This window comes from Catharus ustulatus, chromosome 2 (genome assembly GCF_009819885.2).
Source record: "Catharus ustulatus isolate bCatUst1 chromosome 2, bCatUst1.pri.v2, whole genome shotgun sequence".
NCBI classification, from domain to species: domain Eukaryota; kingdom Metazoa; phylum Chordata; class Aves; order Passeriformes; family Turdidae; genus Catharus; species Catharus ustulatus.
Window position 1 is genome coordinate 119,979,175 of NC_046222.1, and position 21,003 is coordinate 120,000,177.

The following is a 21,003-nucleotide window of genomic DNA, read 5'->3' on the forward strand; positions in this document are numbered from 1 at the left end:
GGAGTAATATTAGCAAATAAGGACCAAAGCTTGCCCCAATGATGCTCATTGAAATCGCGGAATTCGTTCCCTTTCCTGAAAGGAAATTCTCACTTTCAGGAAAGGGAATGAAATCCTGAAATGGCAGGACAAAGTCCGACAAACCCTCTGGAGAAGAGATATGATGAAATGAAATGCAATGGAAAAAACCCTGGAAATATGGGAATAGGGTGACCAGGATGAAATGGCCTCAGATGACAAGAAGTGCAGGCAAGTGGACCAAAACTTGTTAAAAGTACTCCAAATAACATAAAAAAAACATGGAAGAAAAAACGGAGCCTATTGAGCAGTTGCTAAAAAAATTAAATGGCAAGAGAAAGAAAAGGAAAATTCCAAAACCAAGAGAAAAAACAAAAAAGAATGGGATGACAAGCAGTGCATGGAAATGGACAACAACTTGCTAAAATTACTCCTAATAACATCCTGAAATCACAGAAGAAAGGAAAACATAGAGCTTGTTGAGATCTTTGTAAGAAAATGAAATGCTTAAAAAAGTCATGGGAAAATTCCGAAACCGAGTGAAAACACTAAAAGTGAAAGGGACGACAAGAAGTACAGGGATATGGACCAAAGCTTGCCCAAATGATGCTCACTGAAATTGCAAGACAAAGTCTTACAAACCCCCTGGAGAAGAGATATGATGAAATTAAATGCGATGAAAAAAAAAAAAAAATGGAAATTTGGATATTGGGTGACCATGACGAAATGGCCTCAGATGACAAGTGCAGGCAAGTGGACCAAAGCTTGCTAAAAGCATTCCAAATAACATCCTAAAATCATGGAAGAAAGAAAAAATGGAGTCTATTGAGCAGTTACTAAAAAAATTAAATGGCAAGAGAAAGAAAAGGAAAATTCCGAAACCCAGAGAAAAAAAAAAAAAAGAATGGGATGACAAGCAGTGCATGCAAATGGACAACAATTTGCTAAAATTACACCTAATAACATCCTGAAATCAGAGAAGAAAGGAAAACATAGAGCTGGTTGTGATCTTTTTGAGAAAATGAAATGCTTAAAAAAGTAATGGGAAAATTCTGAAACCAAGTGAAAACACTAAAAGTGAAAGGGACGACAAGAAGTACAGGGATATGGACCAAAGCTTGCCCAAATGATGCTCACTGAAATCGCAAGACAAAGTCTTACAAACCCCCTGGAGAAGAGATATGATGAAATTAAATGCGATGGAAAACAAAAAAAAATGGAAATTTGGATATTGGGTGACCACGACGAAATGGCCTCAGATGACAAGAAGTGCAGGCAAGTGGACCAAAACTTGCTAAAAGTATTCCAAATAACATCCTAAAATCATGGAAGAAAGAAAAAATGGAGCCTATTGAGCAGTTACTAAAAAAATTAAATGGCAAGAGAAGGAAAAGGAAAATTCCAAAACCAAGAGAAAAAACAAAAATCTAATGGGACAACAAGCAGTGCATGGAAATGGACAACAACTTGCTAAAATTACACCTAATAGCATCCTGAAATCATGGAAGAAAGGAAAAGATTGAGCTTGTTGAGATCTTTGTAAAAAAATGAAATGCTTAAAAAAGTCATGGGAAAATTCCGAAACCAAGTGAAAACATTAAAACTGAATGGGACCCCAAGAAATGCATAGAAACACAGGGGAGGAAATCCAAAGGGTGGTCCCAGCAATAGAAACAGGGCAGAGAGACACACCTGAGTGGGGCAGAAGGGGAACAAGACTATGAGCTCTCTGAAAGCTCAAAGAAAGGACTGTGAAAGCTTAGTGCAGAAGAGCCAAAAAAAAAAAAAAAAAAAAATCAAAGAAAAATCTGAACAGAAAATGAAAGGCATGAGAAAATTATAGAGCTCACACAAAGGTGAGTTGAGAAGACTTTGGTGGGAAATGGAAAGACAAACACAATCTCTAGACAGGGCTAGGAAACAGAAACTGGATTTGGTGCCAATAGTTTAAACTCTATGACAGGAAAGAGAGGAGGTGCACTTGTATGAAGGGAGGACACTCCCCATCAGAGAAAGGCTTGTGCTGTCACATTTTCTTTCAGCACAGCATTAACTTTCTGTGAAGTGTGGCTCTGATTCCATATTTCTTAAAGGTGGGGCCTTCCACAACAAAAAAATATTTGCATTATATATCTTCTGTTTTTTCAAGTTGACCAAATAGGGATTTGGGGGGGGTTAAAAACTGCCATTCTCAGAAGCCACATAGCAATCTGCAGGCCACATCAGGTGGAAAGAGAAAGAATTGGTATGTTCCAAAGGTGGGAAAATGCTGTTATTGCTACAACTATTTGCCAAGAAAGGCAATGAGGAGACAGAAATTCTATTTCCTGAACCAGCAGTTCCCAAAGGTTTATTTTCACCTGTGGTTTAGCCAGTAAAGGCCAAGCTGGTTGGATCTACTGGCACATTACTGGAGTAGGAGAAGCACACAGCAGGGATCTCCTTGATGCCTTGGACTGGCTACCTAGGACAGAGGCAGGACAGAGTTAGAGAATAAAGTGGATATTTATTAAAGACCTTTAACACATACACCTTGGGCAGTGCAGGAGCCTGGCAGAGGCTACACCCAAGATGGTCACAAGATTTTCAGACAGATACAAGTTTGGTCTGTTTGCATATCAGAGGTTAACAGTCCAATTATAGCTTCAGGTAATGAAGTCATCCCCCTGGTTTGCTTCCTCCCAATTCACCTTTGTTTATACCTGAGGCTGTGATGGTGACCTTGATTCTTAGGCCTGGAAGGACTGTTTTGTCTGACCAAACTGTGAAGAGAGCTCACTGACACTCTACATGGAGTTCAGAGTTATACACTAATGGAGCATAGGAACTGAAAAATATAAAAACTAAAACTTTAAGGCATCATTCTGAGCACAGGACTCCCAGGATGGCAGACTGCTGTCACTGTACCTCTGGGGGTTTTCCCAGTGCAGCAGCACACAGTCACACAGCAGAATTTCAAAACAGAGAGAGTTGTTCCTCACCCTGAGGAAGTCAAGACATCGTTTTGACACACACAGTGCATGGGACTGGCAACATTCCAGTGGTGGATTATTCCCTGAGCAGAAACATCATTCTGAAGGCTGGTTTTCACCACAGTAGTAGTCATGTTCTGCAGCACAGAAAGGAGAAAACACATCACTATTTCCAGGGTTGTACCAGAGCTTTCCAGTTTCAGGTGCTTGGCTGTTCTTCTGACAGCAAAAATCAAACAGATTAAACCTCCAGTACCTTTGGTGCTGTACAGGGAAGCAAAGAAAATACACCAGTCTTCCTCCTTTTCCTTATTGCCATAGCATAGAATCACAGAACAGCTTTGGCTGGAAGGGATCTTTAAAATCATTAAGTTCCAAACCCCCTGCCATGGGCAAGGACACCTTCCACTAGACCAGGTTTCCCAGAGCCCCATCTAACCTGGTCTTGAACACTTCCAGGGGTGGGCAGTGATCATTCCTTAGCAGTGGTCATTGCTCCAGAAGGGAGTTTGTGTGCTTTGGCATGGTCTGACCATAGCCATCGGTTTGGGATCCAAAGAGAGCCATCACTTTGCCCCCACTACTGGTAGCCATTGAAGTATTCATCAGCATGAGGTGATGAAATTATTTTTAAGAAAACACAGCTGCAAAGGGAAGCCAGAAGAGGCATGGGAAATGACTCTCAGTTTGGAGAGGTCCTTGAATTTTGCTGCCTGACCTCAAAGATTCCCTTCTCTTTGGTGCTTCTCATCACAAATTGAGGTAACTTACCATTACAGGAAGGGGATTTCTTTCTCCAAAAGAAATTCAGCAACTAATAGACTGTACACATAGCTAGGGATCTGCCACTGCCTCTCCCCTCCTGAAAGAGAAACAGAGTGCTCCAGAGCTTGTTGGCATTCCCAGTGGATTTACAGTCTCAACTTGGGTGCCACAGTCACTCCATCTCACCTGTAGCACAGCATGGGTGCCACTGCTGGTGCTCACAGTGCAGCCAGGCTGCCCCAGGAACAGGGAACTCTCTGGAATGGACTGATGCTGCAACAATCTCTTCTGGATGGCAAGGACCATCCTCTCAATTTCACAAAACACACTCACTGTGTCTTCAATGGAATCCTCTTGGGTGGGTTTGACAAGAGGGGTTGGAGAAGCTCAAGGAAAAACATCAGGAGTTGCCATGGGATCCATGGTGAGAGGAATTAGCACTGTGCTGGAGAACTCTGTGTCCTCCAGAGCTTTGTGCTCAGCAGAAGTCCAGTGAAGCAGGGGAGGAAACATGAGCTGAAGTTTGCAGAGATGTCACAGGTAAAACTGTGCTGTGCACAGGTTTCTTATCCATCACTGTTGCCTTCTGGCTGAAGGGAAGTGCTGAAGAGTGCCAAAAATAAAGTACTGTTGTACAGTAATTTCACAATTATAAGCTGCACCATTTTGACTAAAATTTTGGTCCAAACCCGAAGTGCAGCTTATAATCAGGTGTGGCTTATATACGGACAAAGAATGAAAAGTTGCTGTTTTAGTTTGGAGGACAGGTGTCTGCTGAGAAAGGCAGGAGCTTCTCTTTGAAATTGAGAATGTAAACCCCCTGCCTCCAAATCATTATAATTTTGAAATCAAGGGGCTTTCAGGCAAAGATATGGGAATTAGGAATAACAGTTCTTTACCAGGGAAATTAAAATAGAAATACAGCACTACAAAGAAACAAACCCCAAACCCTGACACAGTCAGAGTACAGCCTGACACCCGTCAGGCAGGGTGTTGGCAGCAGTCCCATTCCATGGTGGCTGCATCCTCCTGCAGTGACAGATGTGGCTCAGCTGGAGCAGTGCTCCTGGACAAGGTGCAGTTTCCCTCCGGAGCTCCAGTGGTGATGTGGAGCAATCCCGTTTCCCTCTGGAGTCCAGTGGAGAAAGGGGCTCCCTTAGTGTCCCAAAACCTCTGTTTTTATCTTGGTAAGAAATGTTGGGCTCTTCCCCCTGGCTGGAGCAACTCCCAATGGGATGCAGTAATTTTATCAGTGCCACAGTGGGACTCAATGGCCATGAGCAGAAAATGACTGGCTGGAGGAAGGATGGGCTGTGAAAAGATAAAGAACACTGCCCTGCCTGGTTTCAATGGATGGCCCATTAGCAGAATATCTCCCAGGGAGATCAGGATCACTGCCCCCACCCTCAACAGATGGTGATAGAACAGATACCTTTTATCACACTCTGTATTGTAATGTGCGGTTTATAATCAGGTGCATCTTATAATCATGAAATTACTGTAATTTACATGTTCAGGTTGGTCTCATCAGGCAAAAGCAAACTCTTGGGGGGAAACTCACATTTTTACTAGCAGGAAACCAGCTTCTTTTGTTTTCTTAACCTGCTCTACTTACTGCCAAAGCTGGGGTGCTTTTTGGAAAGAAGCCCATGAGCCACATGAAGTGCCCATCAGTAAAGCTGAAGTGCTTTATTTCCTGGCAGCTGCAATAATTAGTGTGCAACATATGTACATACAGCTTTTGGAAGATCAGTGCTTGCACAATATCCCTCACTGGAAGTTGCTCAACAAGTGCTTGAATGTTTTTGCCTGGAGCTGTAGGAGACTGCCCAGTTCTGGCTGAGGGCATAAACAGGAGTTTGATACACAAAAACAACAACAACAAAAAAAACCCACAAAAACAAACAAACCAAAGAAAACCCCACAAAAACAAAAAAAACCCCACAAAAACACCCCCCCCCCCCCAAAACAAAAAAACCCACCCCACAAAACAAAAAAAAAACCCCAAGGCCCCATTTGTGACCAGTTACTACCCAAAAGATGGGACCTTGAGTGCTTTGGAAAACTCATTTTGGGGGATGTGAGGGACAAACCTCACGTGGCAGCCCCATATTGCACATGTGCCCCGAGAGAGATGAACAAATGTAATGCAATCTGTGATGGTTCCAGGAAGAAAAAACTGGGGGAAATGGGAAGCAAAAGTTCAGACCAATGTGTGTGTCAAACACCCAGCATTACACCCTGACTGTCCATCCACCACTGGCTGAGAGAGAATCCAGACAATGAATTCCATTTGCAGGGAAGCACAAACAATGTCTCATCACAAAAAACTTCTCTTAAATAATTTTAGTGGCCTAAATATAAAAATGCCACCTACTTCCCAACAATATATAAAATCTGTACACATATATAAATTTTTATGGAACTGCCCAGTTTCCAGAAATGCCCCAAATTAAAAAGTCATTGATTTGCACAATAAAGGAAGGAAAATAAAAGTTGGAGCTCTTCCAGAGCTGGATTTCCCAAAAGCTCATTATCACATTAATATCTCAGTTAAAACTGAACAAAGGTTGGTATCAACTGACAAATCATTGTGACTTCACTAAAAAATCTTCCATATCACTGTGGTTACAAAACCAAAAGTAAATTACAGAAGAAGTCTAAAAGAATTTAGGAAATTAAAGACCCATCATAAATCAGCTAGCAAACAACCTGAGGAAAGAGAGAAGTCAGATGAATCAGCTCATACAAAAATGTAGTTTGTAATACCAGCATTTCCTCCCTGCTGCCATACAGAGGTCAAGCCACCTTTCAAATACTTTGTCATTTCCTCTATTACCTCTTCTGTCCCCTCTGCTACTGCTAATGAACATCACAGAATCTTTACAATCTTGTCTAATTTTTGGTGACAAATGTGAGAAACAGAACTGTTAAAAAAACCTTGCAGCATTAAATATTAATATAGTATATTCCCAGTCTTAAAGTGATCAACTGCCCAAGGGGATGCTTCTAACCCCAGGGACATTTTCAGTTTTTCCCCCCATTTCACAATTCTGAGGAAATGCTGAGTGAATGCCCAGAAGGCTTGTGTGACTGGTCCAGACTGCAGTCTTGGTGCTGTCTTAATTTTTATCTGGCCAAAATCTTCATTTTTGATAGAAAAAAAAGCTTTTACTTACTTTCCAAAGTCTAAAAACCAGAGCAAACCAGACCATAGGTGGGACTCAAAGCAGCACCAGGCACCTGCTCTTTGGGGACCTGTTCCTGAAACAAACCCTTTGTTTTAGCAAAGCTTTGAGGGGGCAGGCACTCTACAAAACACCACCACAAGATAGTTGTGATCCTACTAATTAGCAGGATATGAAATTTTCCAGATTTACAACTGTGAGTATAACAGGCCCTATTACAGGGCAGAACATAAATATATTCCTGAAGTAATTTTGTATGAGATTCCAATTCACAGCTTATAACATTCTTTGGACAAATAGATTTGGGGTCTTTTTTGTTTTTTTCCAGAAGTGACTTGCAAAACAGAATTCAGCTGCTCCTAGGAGTTTAATTTTTTTGCTATTTACTTCAATTACATATAAAAGAAAAGAAGTTGTACAATCAGCCATCAGGGTGGGTTTGGCAAAGTGTGGGCTTTCACCTCAGCTCCAGACCCACAGGTGTGTGAGGAAAACAATTACTCCCAGTGAAGAACTCACATGTTCATTTATTTATTGGGATTTCCATTTCATGGAGAAATTATCAGTGCAAAGCAGAGAGCAATGTGTTTAATTTATTCTAAACAATGCTAGTTATAGCTGTGTTCAAGGACTCATTTCCACTGGTAAACCCCTCAATCCATGACCTCCAATATCTCCTCAACTTTTTCCTCTGTAAAACTGATTCTAGATATTGTCAAAAAGACCAGAGGGTTTTGTCCTTTTGGATCAGTGGTGCCTCCCTTCCTGTGTCATCTGTGGGTGTTGAGTTCTCTGAAAAAACTTAATGGATGGATAAGAAGGAGCAATATAGGGAGAGAGAAAGGTTTTTCATCCATGTGTTTTACAAATACTTTCACCTCAGAAGACACAGATTAATAATAGCTTTTATCATCTGTCTGGCTCTGAAGAATTACAGTAATTTCACAATTATAAGTCACACTGAGTATAAGCCATGCTTCCAGGTGTTTGCAATTTTTCCTTCTTTGTCCATACATAAGCCACACCTGATTATAAGACGCACATAACAATACAGAGTGTGATAAAAGGTCTCTGTTCTATCACCATCTGTTGAGGGTGGGGGCAGTGATCCTGATCTCCCTGGGAGATATTCTGCTAATGGGCCATCCATTGAAACCAGGCAGGGCATTGTTCTTTATCTTTTCACAGCCCATCCTTCCTCCAGCCAGTCATTTTCTGCTCATGGCCATTGAGTCCCACTGTGGGACTGATAAAATTACTGCATCCCATTGGGAGTTGCTCCAGCCAGGGGGAAGAGCCCAACATTTCTTAGCAAGATAAAAACAGAGGTTTTGGGACACTAAGGGAGCCCCTTTCTCCACTGGACTCCAGAGGAAAACTGGATTTCTCCACATCACCACTGGAGCTCCGGAGGGAAACTGCACCTTGTACAGGAGCACTGCTCCAACTGAGCCACATCTGTCACTGCAGGAGGATGCAGCCACCATGGAATGGGACTGCTGCCAACACCCTGCCTGACGGGTGTCAGGTTGTACTCTGACTGTGTCAGGGTTTGGGGTTTGTTTCTTTGTAGTGCTGTATTTCTATTTTAATTTCCCTAGTAAAGAACTGTTATTCCTAATTCCCATATCTTTGCCTGAGAGCCCCTTGATTTCAAAATGATAATAATGTGGAGGGAGGGGGTTTACATTCTCCATTTCAAAGAGAAGCTCCTGCCTTTCTCAGCAGACACCTGTCCTCCAAACTAAAACAGCAACTTTTCATTCTTTGTCCATATATAAGCCGCACCTGATTATAAGCCACACTTCAGGTTCAGACCAAATTTTAGTCAAAATGGTGTGGCTTATAATTGTGAAATTACTCTACTGGGGCACAAGCTGCTCCTCACTGTGCATGGAGAGGCTGCCCCTGTCAATGGTGTTTGGAGTTTGCAATCAGGAGCTGTGTTCCAAAGCCTCACAAAAAGTGGGGATGACATGGTGGACACCCACTTCTGCAAGCAACAAATTGAAACTTATCACTCTGCTCCCATTAGCAACACTCCTTACCAGCACTTTAATCAGACCAGCATCCTTCTGCTGGAGCACCTCGAGGGGCAGAGATTTTTGCACCTGGAATGAAAACAATGTATGTGGGGATGGGCAGATGGAGCAATTACATTTCAGGCTGTGTACACTGCTCAGAAATGAGTGTTGTGCTTCCTGCTCTGGAGGAAAGCAGCAGAAAATTGACCTTTTGCTTTGTAACATTTTCATTCCAGAGCAGCTGAAGGATGTGGCACATGTTTAACCATGAATATTAAACAAGCCAAGTGATGAAGATATAGCTGTCATTTAGCACAAGCCCTTGCCTCTGGTAACAGAAAGGCAGGGAGGAGACTGCAGGGAAGCTCTCCCCAAAATGCCTCTGGGGAGAGGAGCAATCCAGCACAAGGAATTGCTGGTGGAAATTAAGGTGCTCCTGACACTCCACATTGCCTCAGAGGGCTCCCTCAGCCCAGGAACATCACAACTTCGAGCTGGTCACCTTCAAGCTTTGCTTTGCAGCTGATTTCTCACCAGAGCCAAGCAAAATCCACCCCTCTCCAAATGCCCAGACCAGAGTATTAAGGGACCAGGGTAGGGGCTACACTGTGGTCACCTCCAGCTGCATCTTCTTCTCCCTGATTTCTGCAGGAGATACCTGGAGCAGCAGGGCTGGATTTCAGCCATGAGTTTAAGGCACAGTTTATTTCAGTGTGTAATACTTGGGGATGCCAGCAGTGGTTCCCACCAGGAAGAGGCAAGCACTGGGAGCCACCAGGAGAAGCAGCCTTGTTTGCCTTGCACCCCTGCACAGAGCTGGGGCATTTAGTGCTGGATTCTCACAGCTCTTGCACAGCCCTGTGCCCTGCCTGCCGTGCATTACCCAGCCCTGGCTTCCCCACTGGCTGCAATCCAGCCCTGCAGATGGTCTCAGGATTTGCAGGTGCCCTGCAGCCCTTTCCTGAGTCACCAGAGCTGATGTGTTTGAGCTGGGTGCCAGGGCAGCAGGCACAGAGCAAACCCCCTGTGTGCCCCTGGAAACAGCTCCCATGTGCCTGCAAGTCCCACACAGCAAACCCTGGAGCACCCCAGCAGAGCTGGGAGGATGAGACAGCTGACTCCCCTCTAAAAACCCAGGCAGAACATAAACTGTCCTTGTCAGACCCCAAATCTCTCAGGACAGGGACTCTTGGGCTCTTCCTGCTCTCTCTTCTGTTTCACAAGCGAGTACTGAAAAGTCAGAGGTCAGACCTGAGTTTTCACCTTTCATAATTTTTGTCTGAACTTCTCAGCATTAAACACAGACACCTGTGATAGCCTCTTAGCCTGCTCTATTTTCATCTTCTCCCTATCTGAAAATTTTATTAGTTGTTTTTTCACAGAATCACTGAGACCTCCAAGATCATCAAATCCAACCTGTGACCAATCCCTACCTTATCCCCAGGCCAGAGCACTGAGTGCCACATCCAGTCGTTCCTTGAACACCTCCAGGGATGGGGACTCCAAACCTCCCTGGGCAGCCCCTTCCATGGGGAAATTCCTCCTGATATCCAACCTGAACCTCCCCTGGCACAGCTTGAGGCCATTTCCTCTTGTCCTGTTACTTGTTCCCTGTGACCAGAGCCTGACCACAGCGTTTGTTTATTTTGTTTCTATCCTTATTCCTATTTTTCCTCCCAAAGCAGGGCCCAGAGCTCGAATAGTGTCAGGGTATGTTCACAGTATTTGTTTTTAGCCACTAGGTGACACTATAAAACCCTTTATCCAAGAGACTCTTCCAACAGGTACCACACCCTGGGTTATCCAAACAATTCTTGATGATGCAGGGCTAGGAAAAAAGTGGGGGAGGATGGAACTTTTTGGAAAGAAATATTCAATATATAATACCCTTGAGTATGGGGGTGGTTCTTACAAGAGAAATTATCTTCAGGTCCGTCACTGCATCTGCAATTTCTGTAGCACACGAAGGAAACCTAAATAAGGAATGCACTGACAGGCTGGGGACTGGGAATAAATAAAGGTACAGTAATTTCAACAGAATATTGTTTGAAGACTTTTTTCACTCAGATTTTAAAAAAAACCCCACACCTTCCCATTGTCTGTGGTTTGGCTGCACCTTCAGGAAGAAGGTACCAGAGCACACATCTGCCCAGCCACCATCACCAGCAGCTTCCAGGAAGTGGAGGTGGATAAATGGCTAAACGCAAATAAACAGAATGGTGAAATCACACTGGAATTGTGAAAATTCCTTAATCCCAGCTCCTACACCCATTCCACATCCATATAGCTTCAGCTACAATCATTTAGGTGCATTGAGTCACACAAACACAGGCTATGTGCCTTCCAAATGAGGGGGTCACCTTCATAAGGCATTATCATTTATTACTTTCACAACTTTTGTTACTCAGCTAAATTTAAGACACCCAAGTTCAAAACAAGCTTTCGACTTGGGAATTTATTGCACTGCAGTGAATGTATTTTAAACTCAAACCTTTTGCTTCCCCAACTGATTTTCTTGAGCACAAGCCCTGATATTCTTCTTGGGATGCTGCAAAACACACGCTGAACAAACCCCAAGACATAAATACTTTTTTTTACCTTTAGCTACACTATTTTTAATTTACATTAAAAGAAAGATGGTGAAACTTGTCTGGACAATGACAGTGCAGGATGTCATATCAAGTTTTTACCTTCTTCTCATTATTTACAGGATGACATTTCCACTTGCTGTGCTGCCAATTTAGCCACGTGGCACTTAGGTGCTGGGGCTAAAGAACATTATACACATTAGGATTTATAAATCCTCTGAATTGTAGACTGTGACTCAAAAGAGGCTGAAAAATCTCTGGCAAACTGTACTTAACTGGAACCAGAGAAAGCTTTTAAAACTCATAAAACTTTCCTCATTTACTTTAAAAGATTCATTTCTGGCCCTCATAACCTGAAAAGAAAATACACAGATCTTTCTGGTCTCCTAAATTTTCTTTGGCATCTAGAAATACAATATTTGTAATATTATTTACAGCAGCTATGCAATTACAGCCCATTTACAGTGGTTCAGAAGTGAAAGGAATCAACATTAAGATCTCTCCAGCTGATCCACAAAACCAGAGTGCCGGGAAAAGGTTCCTTATAATCACAAGTGATAATTTGAGGCTCAGGTAAAACTGACACAAAACTTAGTTTTGTTCCTTTATGCAGCCATTTTACAATTTTTCCTAATTATTAGTACCCATGATTTTCTGGACTAAGAGACCTGACTGAATGAAGAAAATACAATCATTTCAGTCCATTTCAACACTGTGCTGTTCTGAAATAGCCTCGGGCAGAGCATGGTGCTGAATGAGAGAGGTCACTGGAGAATTGCTCCCTTTTCACTTTGCTAATCACATCACTCTCGTTTTGTCACAGTTTTCCTGATGTGACAGCTTGAGGCCAAAACAGCTCCAAGGAAGGCTGTGCTCTGCTAACACACCCAGAAAGGTGCAAACCAGTTGTGACCAGTGGGAGCTGATCTGGTGTCCAAGAAAGATGAATGGATCACCCCCTCCCTCCCAGCAGCTGTCTGTGACCCCAGGCTGGCCTGGCTGTCCCTGTGCCAGCTGTGGCACATCCTGACTCTGTCCCCAGCAAGTCTTGGGAGGCCCCTGCAGGATTTGAAAATCCATCAAACTGCCAGTGATGGATTTATCACCACACTTATCAAGGCCTCTGAAAACACAGACAGTGAAGGGGAGATAAGGGAAGCAATAAAGCTGCACAGCATAACCAGTGATTTTCCAGGCATGGGTGTGTTTGAAGAATAAACTTCTGGCAAGTTCACTGCAGTATTAGACACTGTCAAAGGCAATGCCTGAGAATCCTGAGAGGGTTAAAGGCACAGCAGATATCATGTTGTGCTCTGATATCCTGCACTCTAATTAGAAGTGAGGGCAGAGGTGACTTTTCAAGAAACCATTCCCTTTCCAGATATGGGGCCACAAAATCCAGAATGATTGCAAGAACTGTCAGCCTTGAGGTACTGCTACAAAGGATAATGACAATCATCTAGTTAATTAGGATAGTGCTGTTCAGGGCAAGGGTATCAGAGCACTTTGCTACTTCCATTAACTTTCCACCACACCCCTTGAGGAGATCAGTAATTCAGTGTAACCAGGTACAATAAGTAAAGGAGATAGAGGTATACTAGAGAATCCCCAAATCCTCTAGAATATTCCTGTAAAACACAGCTACACACTTATTCTGCAGCCTCAGGCAGTCAGGGGAAGCCAAACCTTACAAGTGTGTCAAGGGACACATGAGTTATACAGGCTTTGGGTGGGGAAAAGACCATACAGAGGGTTTTATTGAGACAGGTATCATCCTTCACCATTTATTTCATCAATAAAGAACTGTGCCAAGGTTTGATATTCTTCACTGCTTGTATTGTTAAAGCCTGGGGAGTATTCCATGTTTGTTATCCAAACTGTGCCACTAGGAGTCCGGAAGGGTGCAAGGTAAGGAAAAACACAATTTCTAAACATGTTTTATGGTGTGCCACAGTCCCCATCATTCCTGGCCACAATGCAACAACTCATAGAAGACCAGTCCTCTGAAATGTAGCCCAAACCCCAAAAGTCTACAAGTAAGTCATCCAGCATCTTCATCTGCTCTGCCTGAGCCTCAGATGATTCTCAGGAAAGGCACTGACCTCCCATAGGTCTCATATCTGCCAGCTCTGCCTTGGATGCTCAGCGATATCTGGAATGTTGCTCTATTCAGGCACTGGAATTACTCTTCCAGGCTCAACTGGTTGTCCCTCCAGAGAGGAACCATTGCAGCACTTAATCCTCCCTCAGCCTCAGAGGAAGGCTGGGCAGCTGCCTGAGCTTACACATCTACACTTTGGACAGCTGTGGTGGCACGAGATGGTTCCCAACAGGGTGTGCACTTCCCCCTCAGCTCACATCTGCTGAGTGACATTAAGGCAGACTCAAACATTGGAGTTTATTTTCTGATTTCTCTGTGTTTCCCAGTATCTCTGGGTTTGGCATTGTACTACAGACACTGAAGCAGTCAGAGAAAGGGTTTCTCAAGGCATGGGTTGTGCCCCAGCATCCTTTTAGTGATGATTGTAATCATCCAATGCTGGGACCATCGCCAGCAAATTACCTTTGCTCTGCCCCCAGCTCCTAACAAATCACTCCTGGCACGGCAAAACCTAGTGTTTCAATGGGGTCTATAAATACAGGATGGTCTTCACCAAAAACTTCAAGAACTTCATCATCTAGCTAAGGATTCAGTTTAAAATTCTGAATCAGGTTACCAGTCTTTACTTTCTGGTGTAGCTCCCTGCTTTCCTCCCTGCACCTCCACAGGGCATCAGGTTCCAGCTCTGAAACTGTCAGACTCCTGTATTCAGTTTTAATCTGCCGTTTTAGCTGCTTTCTTTGAAACAGAAAGAATTGCAAAGCTCTGCATAAACTCTGTGAACCACTTTACATCCAAGTTGGGAAAATAATCACTTGAACTAGGATAGGCACTGGAGGAAAAGAAATAGTAATCAGGTGAAGCTTTACAGGAGAGGGGAGAAATGCCTGCTTGAAGCAGGCCACTGGAGGAAGGCTCCTTTATCCCAGCATAATTCCAATCCCAGTCCTCACCCCAGGCAGAACAAAGGATTTGGGGTTGCTTTTCGCCATAGCTTGTCCTGTCACATGAACACAGGTACTTAGGGGATAAAACACACTCAGTTGTCTCAGGTGAGGGGAAAATGTTCTGAACAATTCTCCAACAGTAATAAAAAAGCCCCCTGGTACTTAACAGACTAGACTATGAAGAGTTGGTTGAGGCTGAGCCTCCAGGTCAGAAATGATGCCACAAGGAGGAGCTGCATATGAAATTTCACCAAACATGTGCTTTTGCCCTCTGAATCAATTGCCCTGTGCTAGTGAGGTGCCACTCTGATGGCTCCTGTTCTTATTCCTTAGGCATAAGCCCTTCCCCAGCAAAAGCACTTGGCTGAACATTTGAGTCATCAGGAATATAAAAAAAGTTTTTATAAACAGGACTTCTTTTGTCTAGAATCCTTCAGTTTTTTTCCAGCTGGGAAGAGCCTTTATGAGGCTTTTTGGTCAGTTAAAATCAGCTGATTGCATACTTTAAAAAAATTGTTTTAATGTAAAACAAAACAATTATTTTTTTTAGGAAGAGAAAAGACAGCAACTGAACAGGGCATTGGCACAGCTGCCCAAGGCAGAGCAGGTTTGAAGGAGGGGACATGGGATGAGCAGGGCTGGTGGGGGGACAAGAGAAGCTGGAGAAGCAGCAGAACCAGCCTGGCTGAAAAAGGCATTTTCCAGGGAGAAAGACATGAAGGAGCACCAGAAGCAGGGCTGGATGAGTGGAGACCACCAGGAATGTCAGATCACAGGAGAAGGGAAGATAAGAGAGCAGAGGGAAGGTGTGACTTGGGATCAGAGAGATGTGGAGCGTATAAGAGACAGACTAAAGACAAGTAGAGACAAAACTGGAATAGCCAAACTGAATAGTGACACACCACAGAAAAAAAAAAATACATTTAGTGGTGGGCAGAGACAGCAGCACTCCCATCCCAAACAAAACTGTAATTTTAAAACCAAATCTCTCTGAAATATGATTCAGCTCCAATCAACAGAAAAAAATCCCCTAATTAGCTGCAACACATCTGCCCAAACCCAAACAGATTAAACCTTCACCAGCCTTGTTGCTCTCAATTACAGCTCTTGAAGCTGTGTCTCCCAGGTTTCCAGGCAGCTCCTGCCTCACAGGGGATTTGTGGAGGACTCTGACTAATCACCCTCTGCTGAGCAGGTCCTTTTTCTCCCTAAATTAACTCCATAGACAGCTGCTACTGCCATGTCCTGGTGCCAGAGGCTACAAGAAAAACCAGGATGTGCAAAAAGACAAGCAGCAAAAGTTGCCATGAGCCATGCTTAGTGCACTCTTATCTGCTTCCTCCTCTTGGAGCTGAAGAAATGTGACATCAATAAAAGCAACTGCTAAATTGCCAGGAAGAGGAATCACTTTCACAAGCTGATTCAGCAAAGAGAAAGTGCCAATTGCTGCAGAAAATATTATTGATGTAGAAAAAGTCGCAGGCACTGAGAAAACCATTTTGGCATTAAAAAAATGTTGTAGTTATGTTGAGACAGATACAGCTAGTATCACCACCAGCACATTAACTAGGATCACCACCAATTCTTTATTTGAAAAGCACTATATGCCTTCTTCTCTTAATAAATTTCTTTCACTCTCACTCCTTCTTTCATAGACACCTCTCAGGTAACTTTGACACCTTTTCTTATAAGCAACTTCACACAGTACTGATTCCTTCTTTCATTCTAAACTCAACCTATCTCTTTCCCAGCCACCTTACCCTGACTGTGTCTCACACATCTTCTTACCTTGTCCGTCCCTTGCATGACCAAATATCCCTTACCTCCTCACAACACAGCCAGCAGACCCCAAGTCTCAATCTCTAGCTGCAAGTGCCAGCTAACCAGTGGCCAGCTAACTCACTCTTTTATAACCCCCCAAACTCATTGACCAGACACAGATGTTTCCACTCCTTGGTAATCAGTACAGCTGCAAGTCATAGGGGAAGATTCCCTCCTGCACTATCCTTTCCACAAAAAAATTATTTTAGGTGCCTTTTTCCAAACTCTGAGCCAGGCTTTGCTTCTCTCCCAGGTGAATTCCCACACATGGGATGGGTGCTCACTGAGGTCTGGACTGAGGGCTGCAGAGGTGCCTGGCAGAGCTGGTGACCCCAAGGCTCTGATGCCAAAGCTCAGACCAAGAGCTGCTCTCCCTCCCCTCCTCTCCATCTGCTCCCAGAGGGGCAGGAATGTCAGCATTCCCTGTGGCTAGCAGAGCTGTGTCAGGGCCAGCTCCAGAGCTGGCTTGGGGCACTGCAGCAGCTGTGTGAGCCCTGCTGGCAGCTGGGGTTCTTTGAGTTGGAAACAGCCAAACTGAGCTGGGGCTCTTTGATTTGGAAACAGCCAAACTGAGCTGGGGCTCTTTGATTTGGAAACAGCCAAACTGAGCCAAGCTGCTCTGGCCTGGCTGTGCCCAGGGTGTGCTCAGGAGAGCAGCCTTGGCCATGGAGCTTTGCTGCCATGGGCTTGTGGCCTCTGTGCCCATGGCCAGAGCCCTGCTGGGGGTGACCCCCGTGGCCATGGGGGTGCTGTCCCTGCTGAAGCTCATCTGTGGGGCCAGATCTTCTTCCCAAGGGTTTGGAGGAGCACTGGTGGGACTGTGGGACAATTGTTTGCCACCCAGGGCAGCAGGGAACAGTGCGATGAGGGTGGTGACAGTGGCAGCAGGGCCTGCAGGCCTTCTTTCTTCAAGAGCAAAGTCCGTGCTGTTTCTTATTTCAGGAGCCATGGTTTCAGTGAGAGGATCCACAGCCTCACCTGCAACACAGCAAACATACCATGAAAGGGGCCTGAAAGGACGAGGAGACACCAGGGCCTGGCCTGAAAATGGCAGCGAGGCCGCTCAACCACCCATGGCAGCATCACAAAATGTTCATAAACACGTTGTAGAATGATTTCTATGGGGTTGCATCTGGTTTGTGCAACGCAAAAAAGCAGATTTGATTTCTGGGTCTCCTGTTCTGGTTGGCAAGGCCATGGATCAACTCGGTGGGAGGAAATCAGCCACAGACACAGCAAAAGAGAGAAAAATACTTGTTGCAGTTATCAGACTTATCAAGGAAGACCTCAAAGACCATTCACCAGAATATATTTATTTTTATAAATCTATGTGTATTTATATTTTTATACATTTATATTATATAAATTATATATTTGTGTACTTATGTTATTTATAAATATCTAATTTATACATTTGTATAGAATATAAATAAATATTTATATTTATAGTTAAAGTTATAGTTAGAGACAGGTCATATATACCCCTTCAGCCACAGATGGCAAAGATGCTACAGTACCCCACCACTTATTTCAATGCTTCATGGAAAAAACAATCAAACAACAACAAAAAATTACATTATTACATGCCAGCCTTTTTCTCACCTTCACAGTTTCTTTCAGGTTGGGATGGATTGGTATCCATGGTTGTCTTGCACCTGCACGGGTAGGAGCCCATCAAATTGACACACTCTGCAAACACAGAGCAGTCATTCTCAGATTGGGAAGCACATTCATCCCAGTCTGTGGAACCAAAACAAGAGCAAGGTCAGAGAGCCTCCCTGCTGGCTGCATTAAGCTAGAAGTAATCAGTAAGTACAGTAATTTCACGATTATAAGCACCATTTTGACTAAAATTTTGATCCAAACCCAAAGTGCGGCTTATAATCAGGTGCGGCTTTTATATGGACAAAGAACGAAAAGTTGCTGTTTTAGTTTGGAGGACAGGTGTCTGCTGAGAAAGGCAGGAGCTTCTCTTTGAAATGGAGAATGTAAACCCCCTCCCTCCAAATTATTATAATTTTGAAATCAAGGGGCTCTCAGGCAAAGATATGGGAATTAGGAATAACAGTTCTTTACTAGGGAAATTAAAATAGAAATACAGTACTACAAAGAACAAACCCCAAACCCTGACACAGTCAGAGTACAACCTGACACCCGTCAGGCAGGGTGTTGGCAGCAGTCCCATTCCATGGTGGCTGCATCCTCCTGCAGTGACAGATGTGGCTCAGCTGGAGCAGTGCTCCTGTACAAGGTGCAGTTTCCCTCCGGAGCTCCAGTGGGGATGTGGAGAAATCCAGTTTTCCTCTGGAGTCCAGTGGAGAAAGGGGCTCTTTAGTGTCCCAAACCCTCTGTTTTATCTTGGTAAGAAATGTTGGGCTCTTCCCCCTGGCTGGAGCAACTCCCAATGGGATGCAGTAATTTTATCAGTGCCACAGTGGGACTCAGTGGCCATGAGCAGAAAATGACTGGCTGGAGGAAGGATGGGTTGTGAAAAGATAAAGAACAATACCCTGCCTGGTTTCAATGGATGGCCCATTAGCAGGATATCTCCCAGGGAGATAAGGATCACTGCCCCCACCCTCTTGTACTCTGAAAATCATTTTCTCTGATTAAAGACTTTTAAAATAATTGTTTTTAGAGGTAATTACATTAAAAGTGAAAAACTGCTGTGGGTTTGTACTACAGTGATATCAAAATCACTCACTATACCAAGTTTTGTGTACAGCACCTCCAGATATATTATGTAATTAATAGATCTGTTACCTCTAGCTACCAGTAGATACAACATTAAATGGAGACTTAATCCAAATAATCTTTTGCTTCAAATAAAAAGTAAATGCTAGTAACTCCCAGGGGAAGCACTATTCTCTTCTTAACAGAGGAAGTGCTAAGGGCAGATTCTCTTTTTATACAATTTTTCATCTTAACAGTAATGCTGTAAAACTGTGACCCTCTTTCTGGTAGTGTCAGAAAAGACTTCCTGATTCAGTAATGCATGAAGAGACTCTAAGGATGTTGCTTATGTCCAATTTCAGCTGCTCTCAATCAGTTAGAGATGCCTTTTCATGCAGTTATCGACCAATTTTATTGCTGAGTCTCTTCTCTTTTGAGGCATTTGTATCTGGAGCGTTGTGTTGCCATTCACACCCTGTTCCAGCAAATCTGCATGGGCTGAGTCCTTTGGATAGGAATAATTCCATTGAATCCCAGGTGAACTGTCCCTGTGTAAATGCCTCATGCACTCATCTGCTGTCTCAGCCCTGAGAGAGGGACAGCAGCAAATGAGGCTGAAAACTGTGTCCTGTGACAAATAATTCTGATCAGAGGCTGGAAAATTGTTCTGAGTAACAAATTAACCTAAGTACTTGTTCTGCAAACCTGCAGATTAATGATGGTGATTATTTATCTGAAACAAAGGAATGTCCCATTCCATGTGCACGCACGTACATGCACTCATCTTTCTGCTTAGTTTTCCTTCCTTCTAGTTAATATTTCAATTATTTTTATCTTTTTTTGTCATTAGGTAATTGTTGTGTCCCTCCATTAGACAATTTCATGTGCTTATGGCCAGCAGTTGTCTGTTACATTCCAGCCTAAGCCACTTAGAGGGAATGCAGAAGTGTGCAGGAATGACTGAACACCAGAGACGAAATCTTGTTAATTCCTAACTGTGCTATGAAATAATTGTGACCCTTGGTGGCTTCCAACACCATCTGAGAGATGCTAATTGCCAAATCACTTACATTCACTGCCTCCATTGTCTGAGGGTTTCCTTTCTCCTCACTTAGCACGGCTTTTTAAGCAAATTCCTTCACCTCTGATGGCCACAATCAATCATGCATCAGGTCAGAACACTGGCACTGGCTGCTGCATCACTTGTGCACATCCACACACTGAACTTTTTTCCTCTCTAAACCATCACATCTCAGCCAAGGTCTGCTCTGAGCTCTCTTTCTGCACTCTTGGCACCTCTCTGGCCCTTCACCTTTGGCACTTCCCTACACACATCTCAACCAACAGTCCTAGTCCAAAAATTATTAAAAAGCCACCTTTGTGTTCACTCTGATTACCTATTATACACCTGTAAGGGGTTCATGCAAAGGGTCAAAATCTGTGAAATTCCTTGCCAAATGATGTTGCAGATGCTAAAGATTTATCTGATTTGATGGGGGAGATTCATGGGGGATAAACAAACCCTAAGAAATCTCTGTGGATTCAGGGAGTCCTGGAGATAAAAACAGTTGTTGGCTATGGGAATTATTAGTGGGAGGTAATGCCTTCTCCAGGAATTGGCTCCTGGCTGGGACTGGGGCAGTGACATTGTGCTAGAAGGATCTTGGGCCTGACCTCTTCTCTCTTCTCTTTCTCTTCTCTTCTCTTCTCTTTCTCTTCTCTTCTCTTCTCTTCTCTTCTCTTCTCTTCTCTTCTCTTCTCTTCTCTTCTCTTCTCTTCTCTTCTCTTCTCTTCTCTTCTCTTCTCTTCTCTTCTCTTCTCTTCTCTTCTCTTCTCTTCTCTTCTCTTCTCTTCCCCCACATAACAAATTTTATTGTCTCTATTCATCATGGGAATAAACTTAATA

The 21,003-nt window shown here is 43.6% G+C and overlaps 1 protein-coding gene across 1 annotated transcript in view; it reads right to left on the reverse strand.

The window, feature by feature from the left end:
* Positions 1-21,003, reverse strand: part of UMODL1 (uromodulin like 1) — an 83,318-nt gene that overhangs the window by 8,497 nt on the left and 53,818 nt on the right. Inside the window, 5 exon segments of the mRNA XM_042778998.1 lie at positions 3,000-3,127; positions 3,906-4,141; positions 8,904-9,054; positions 17,155-17,402; positions 18,027-18,164. Of these exon segments, the coding sequence (XP_042634932.1) occupies positions 3,000-3,127; positions 3,906-4,141; positions 8,904-9,054; positions 17,155-17,402; positions 18,027-18,164 (901 nt within the window).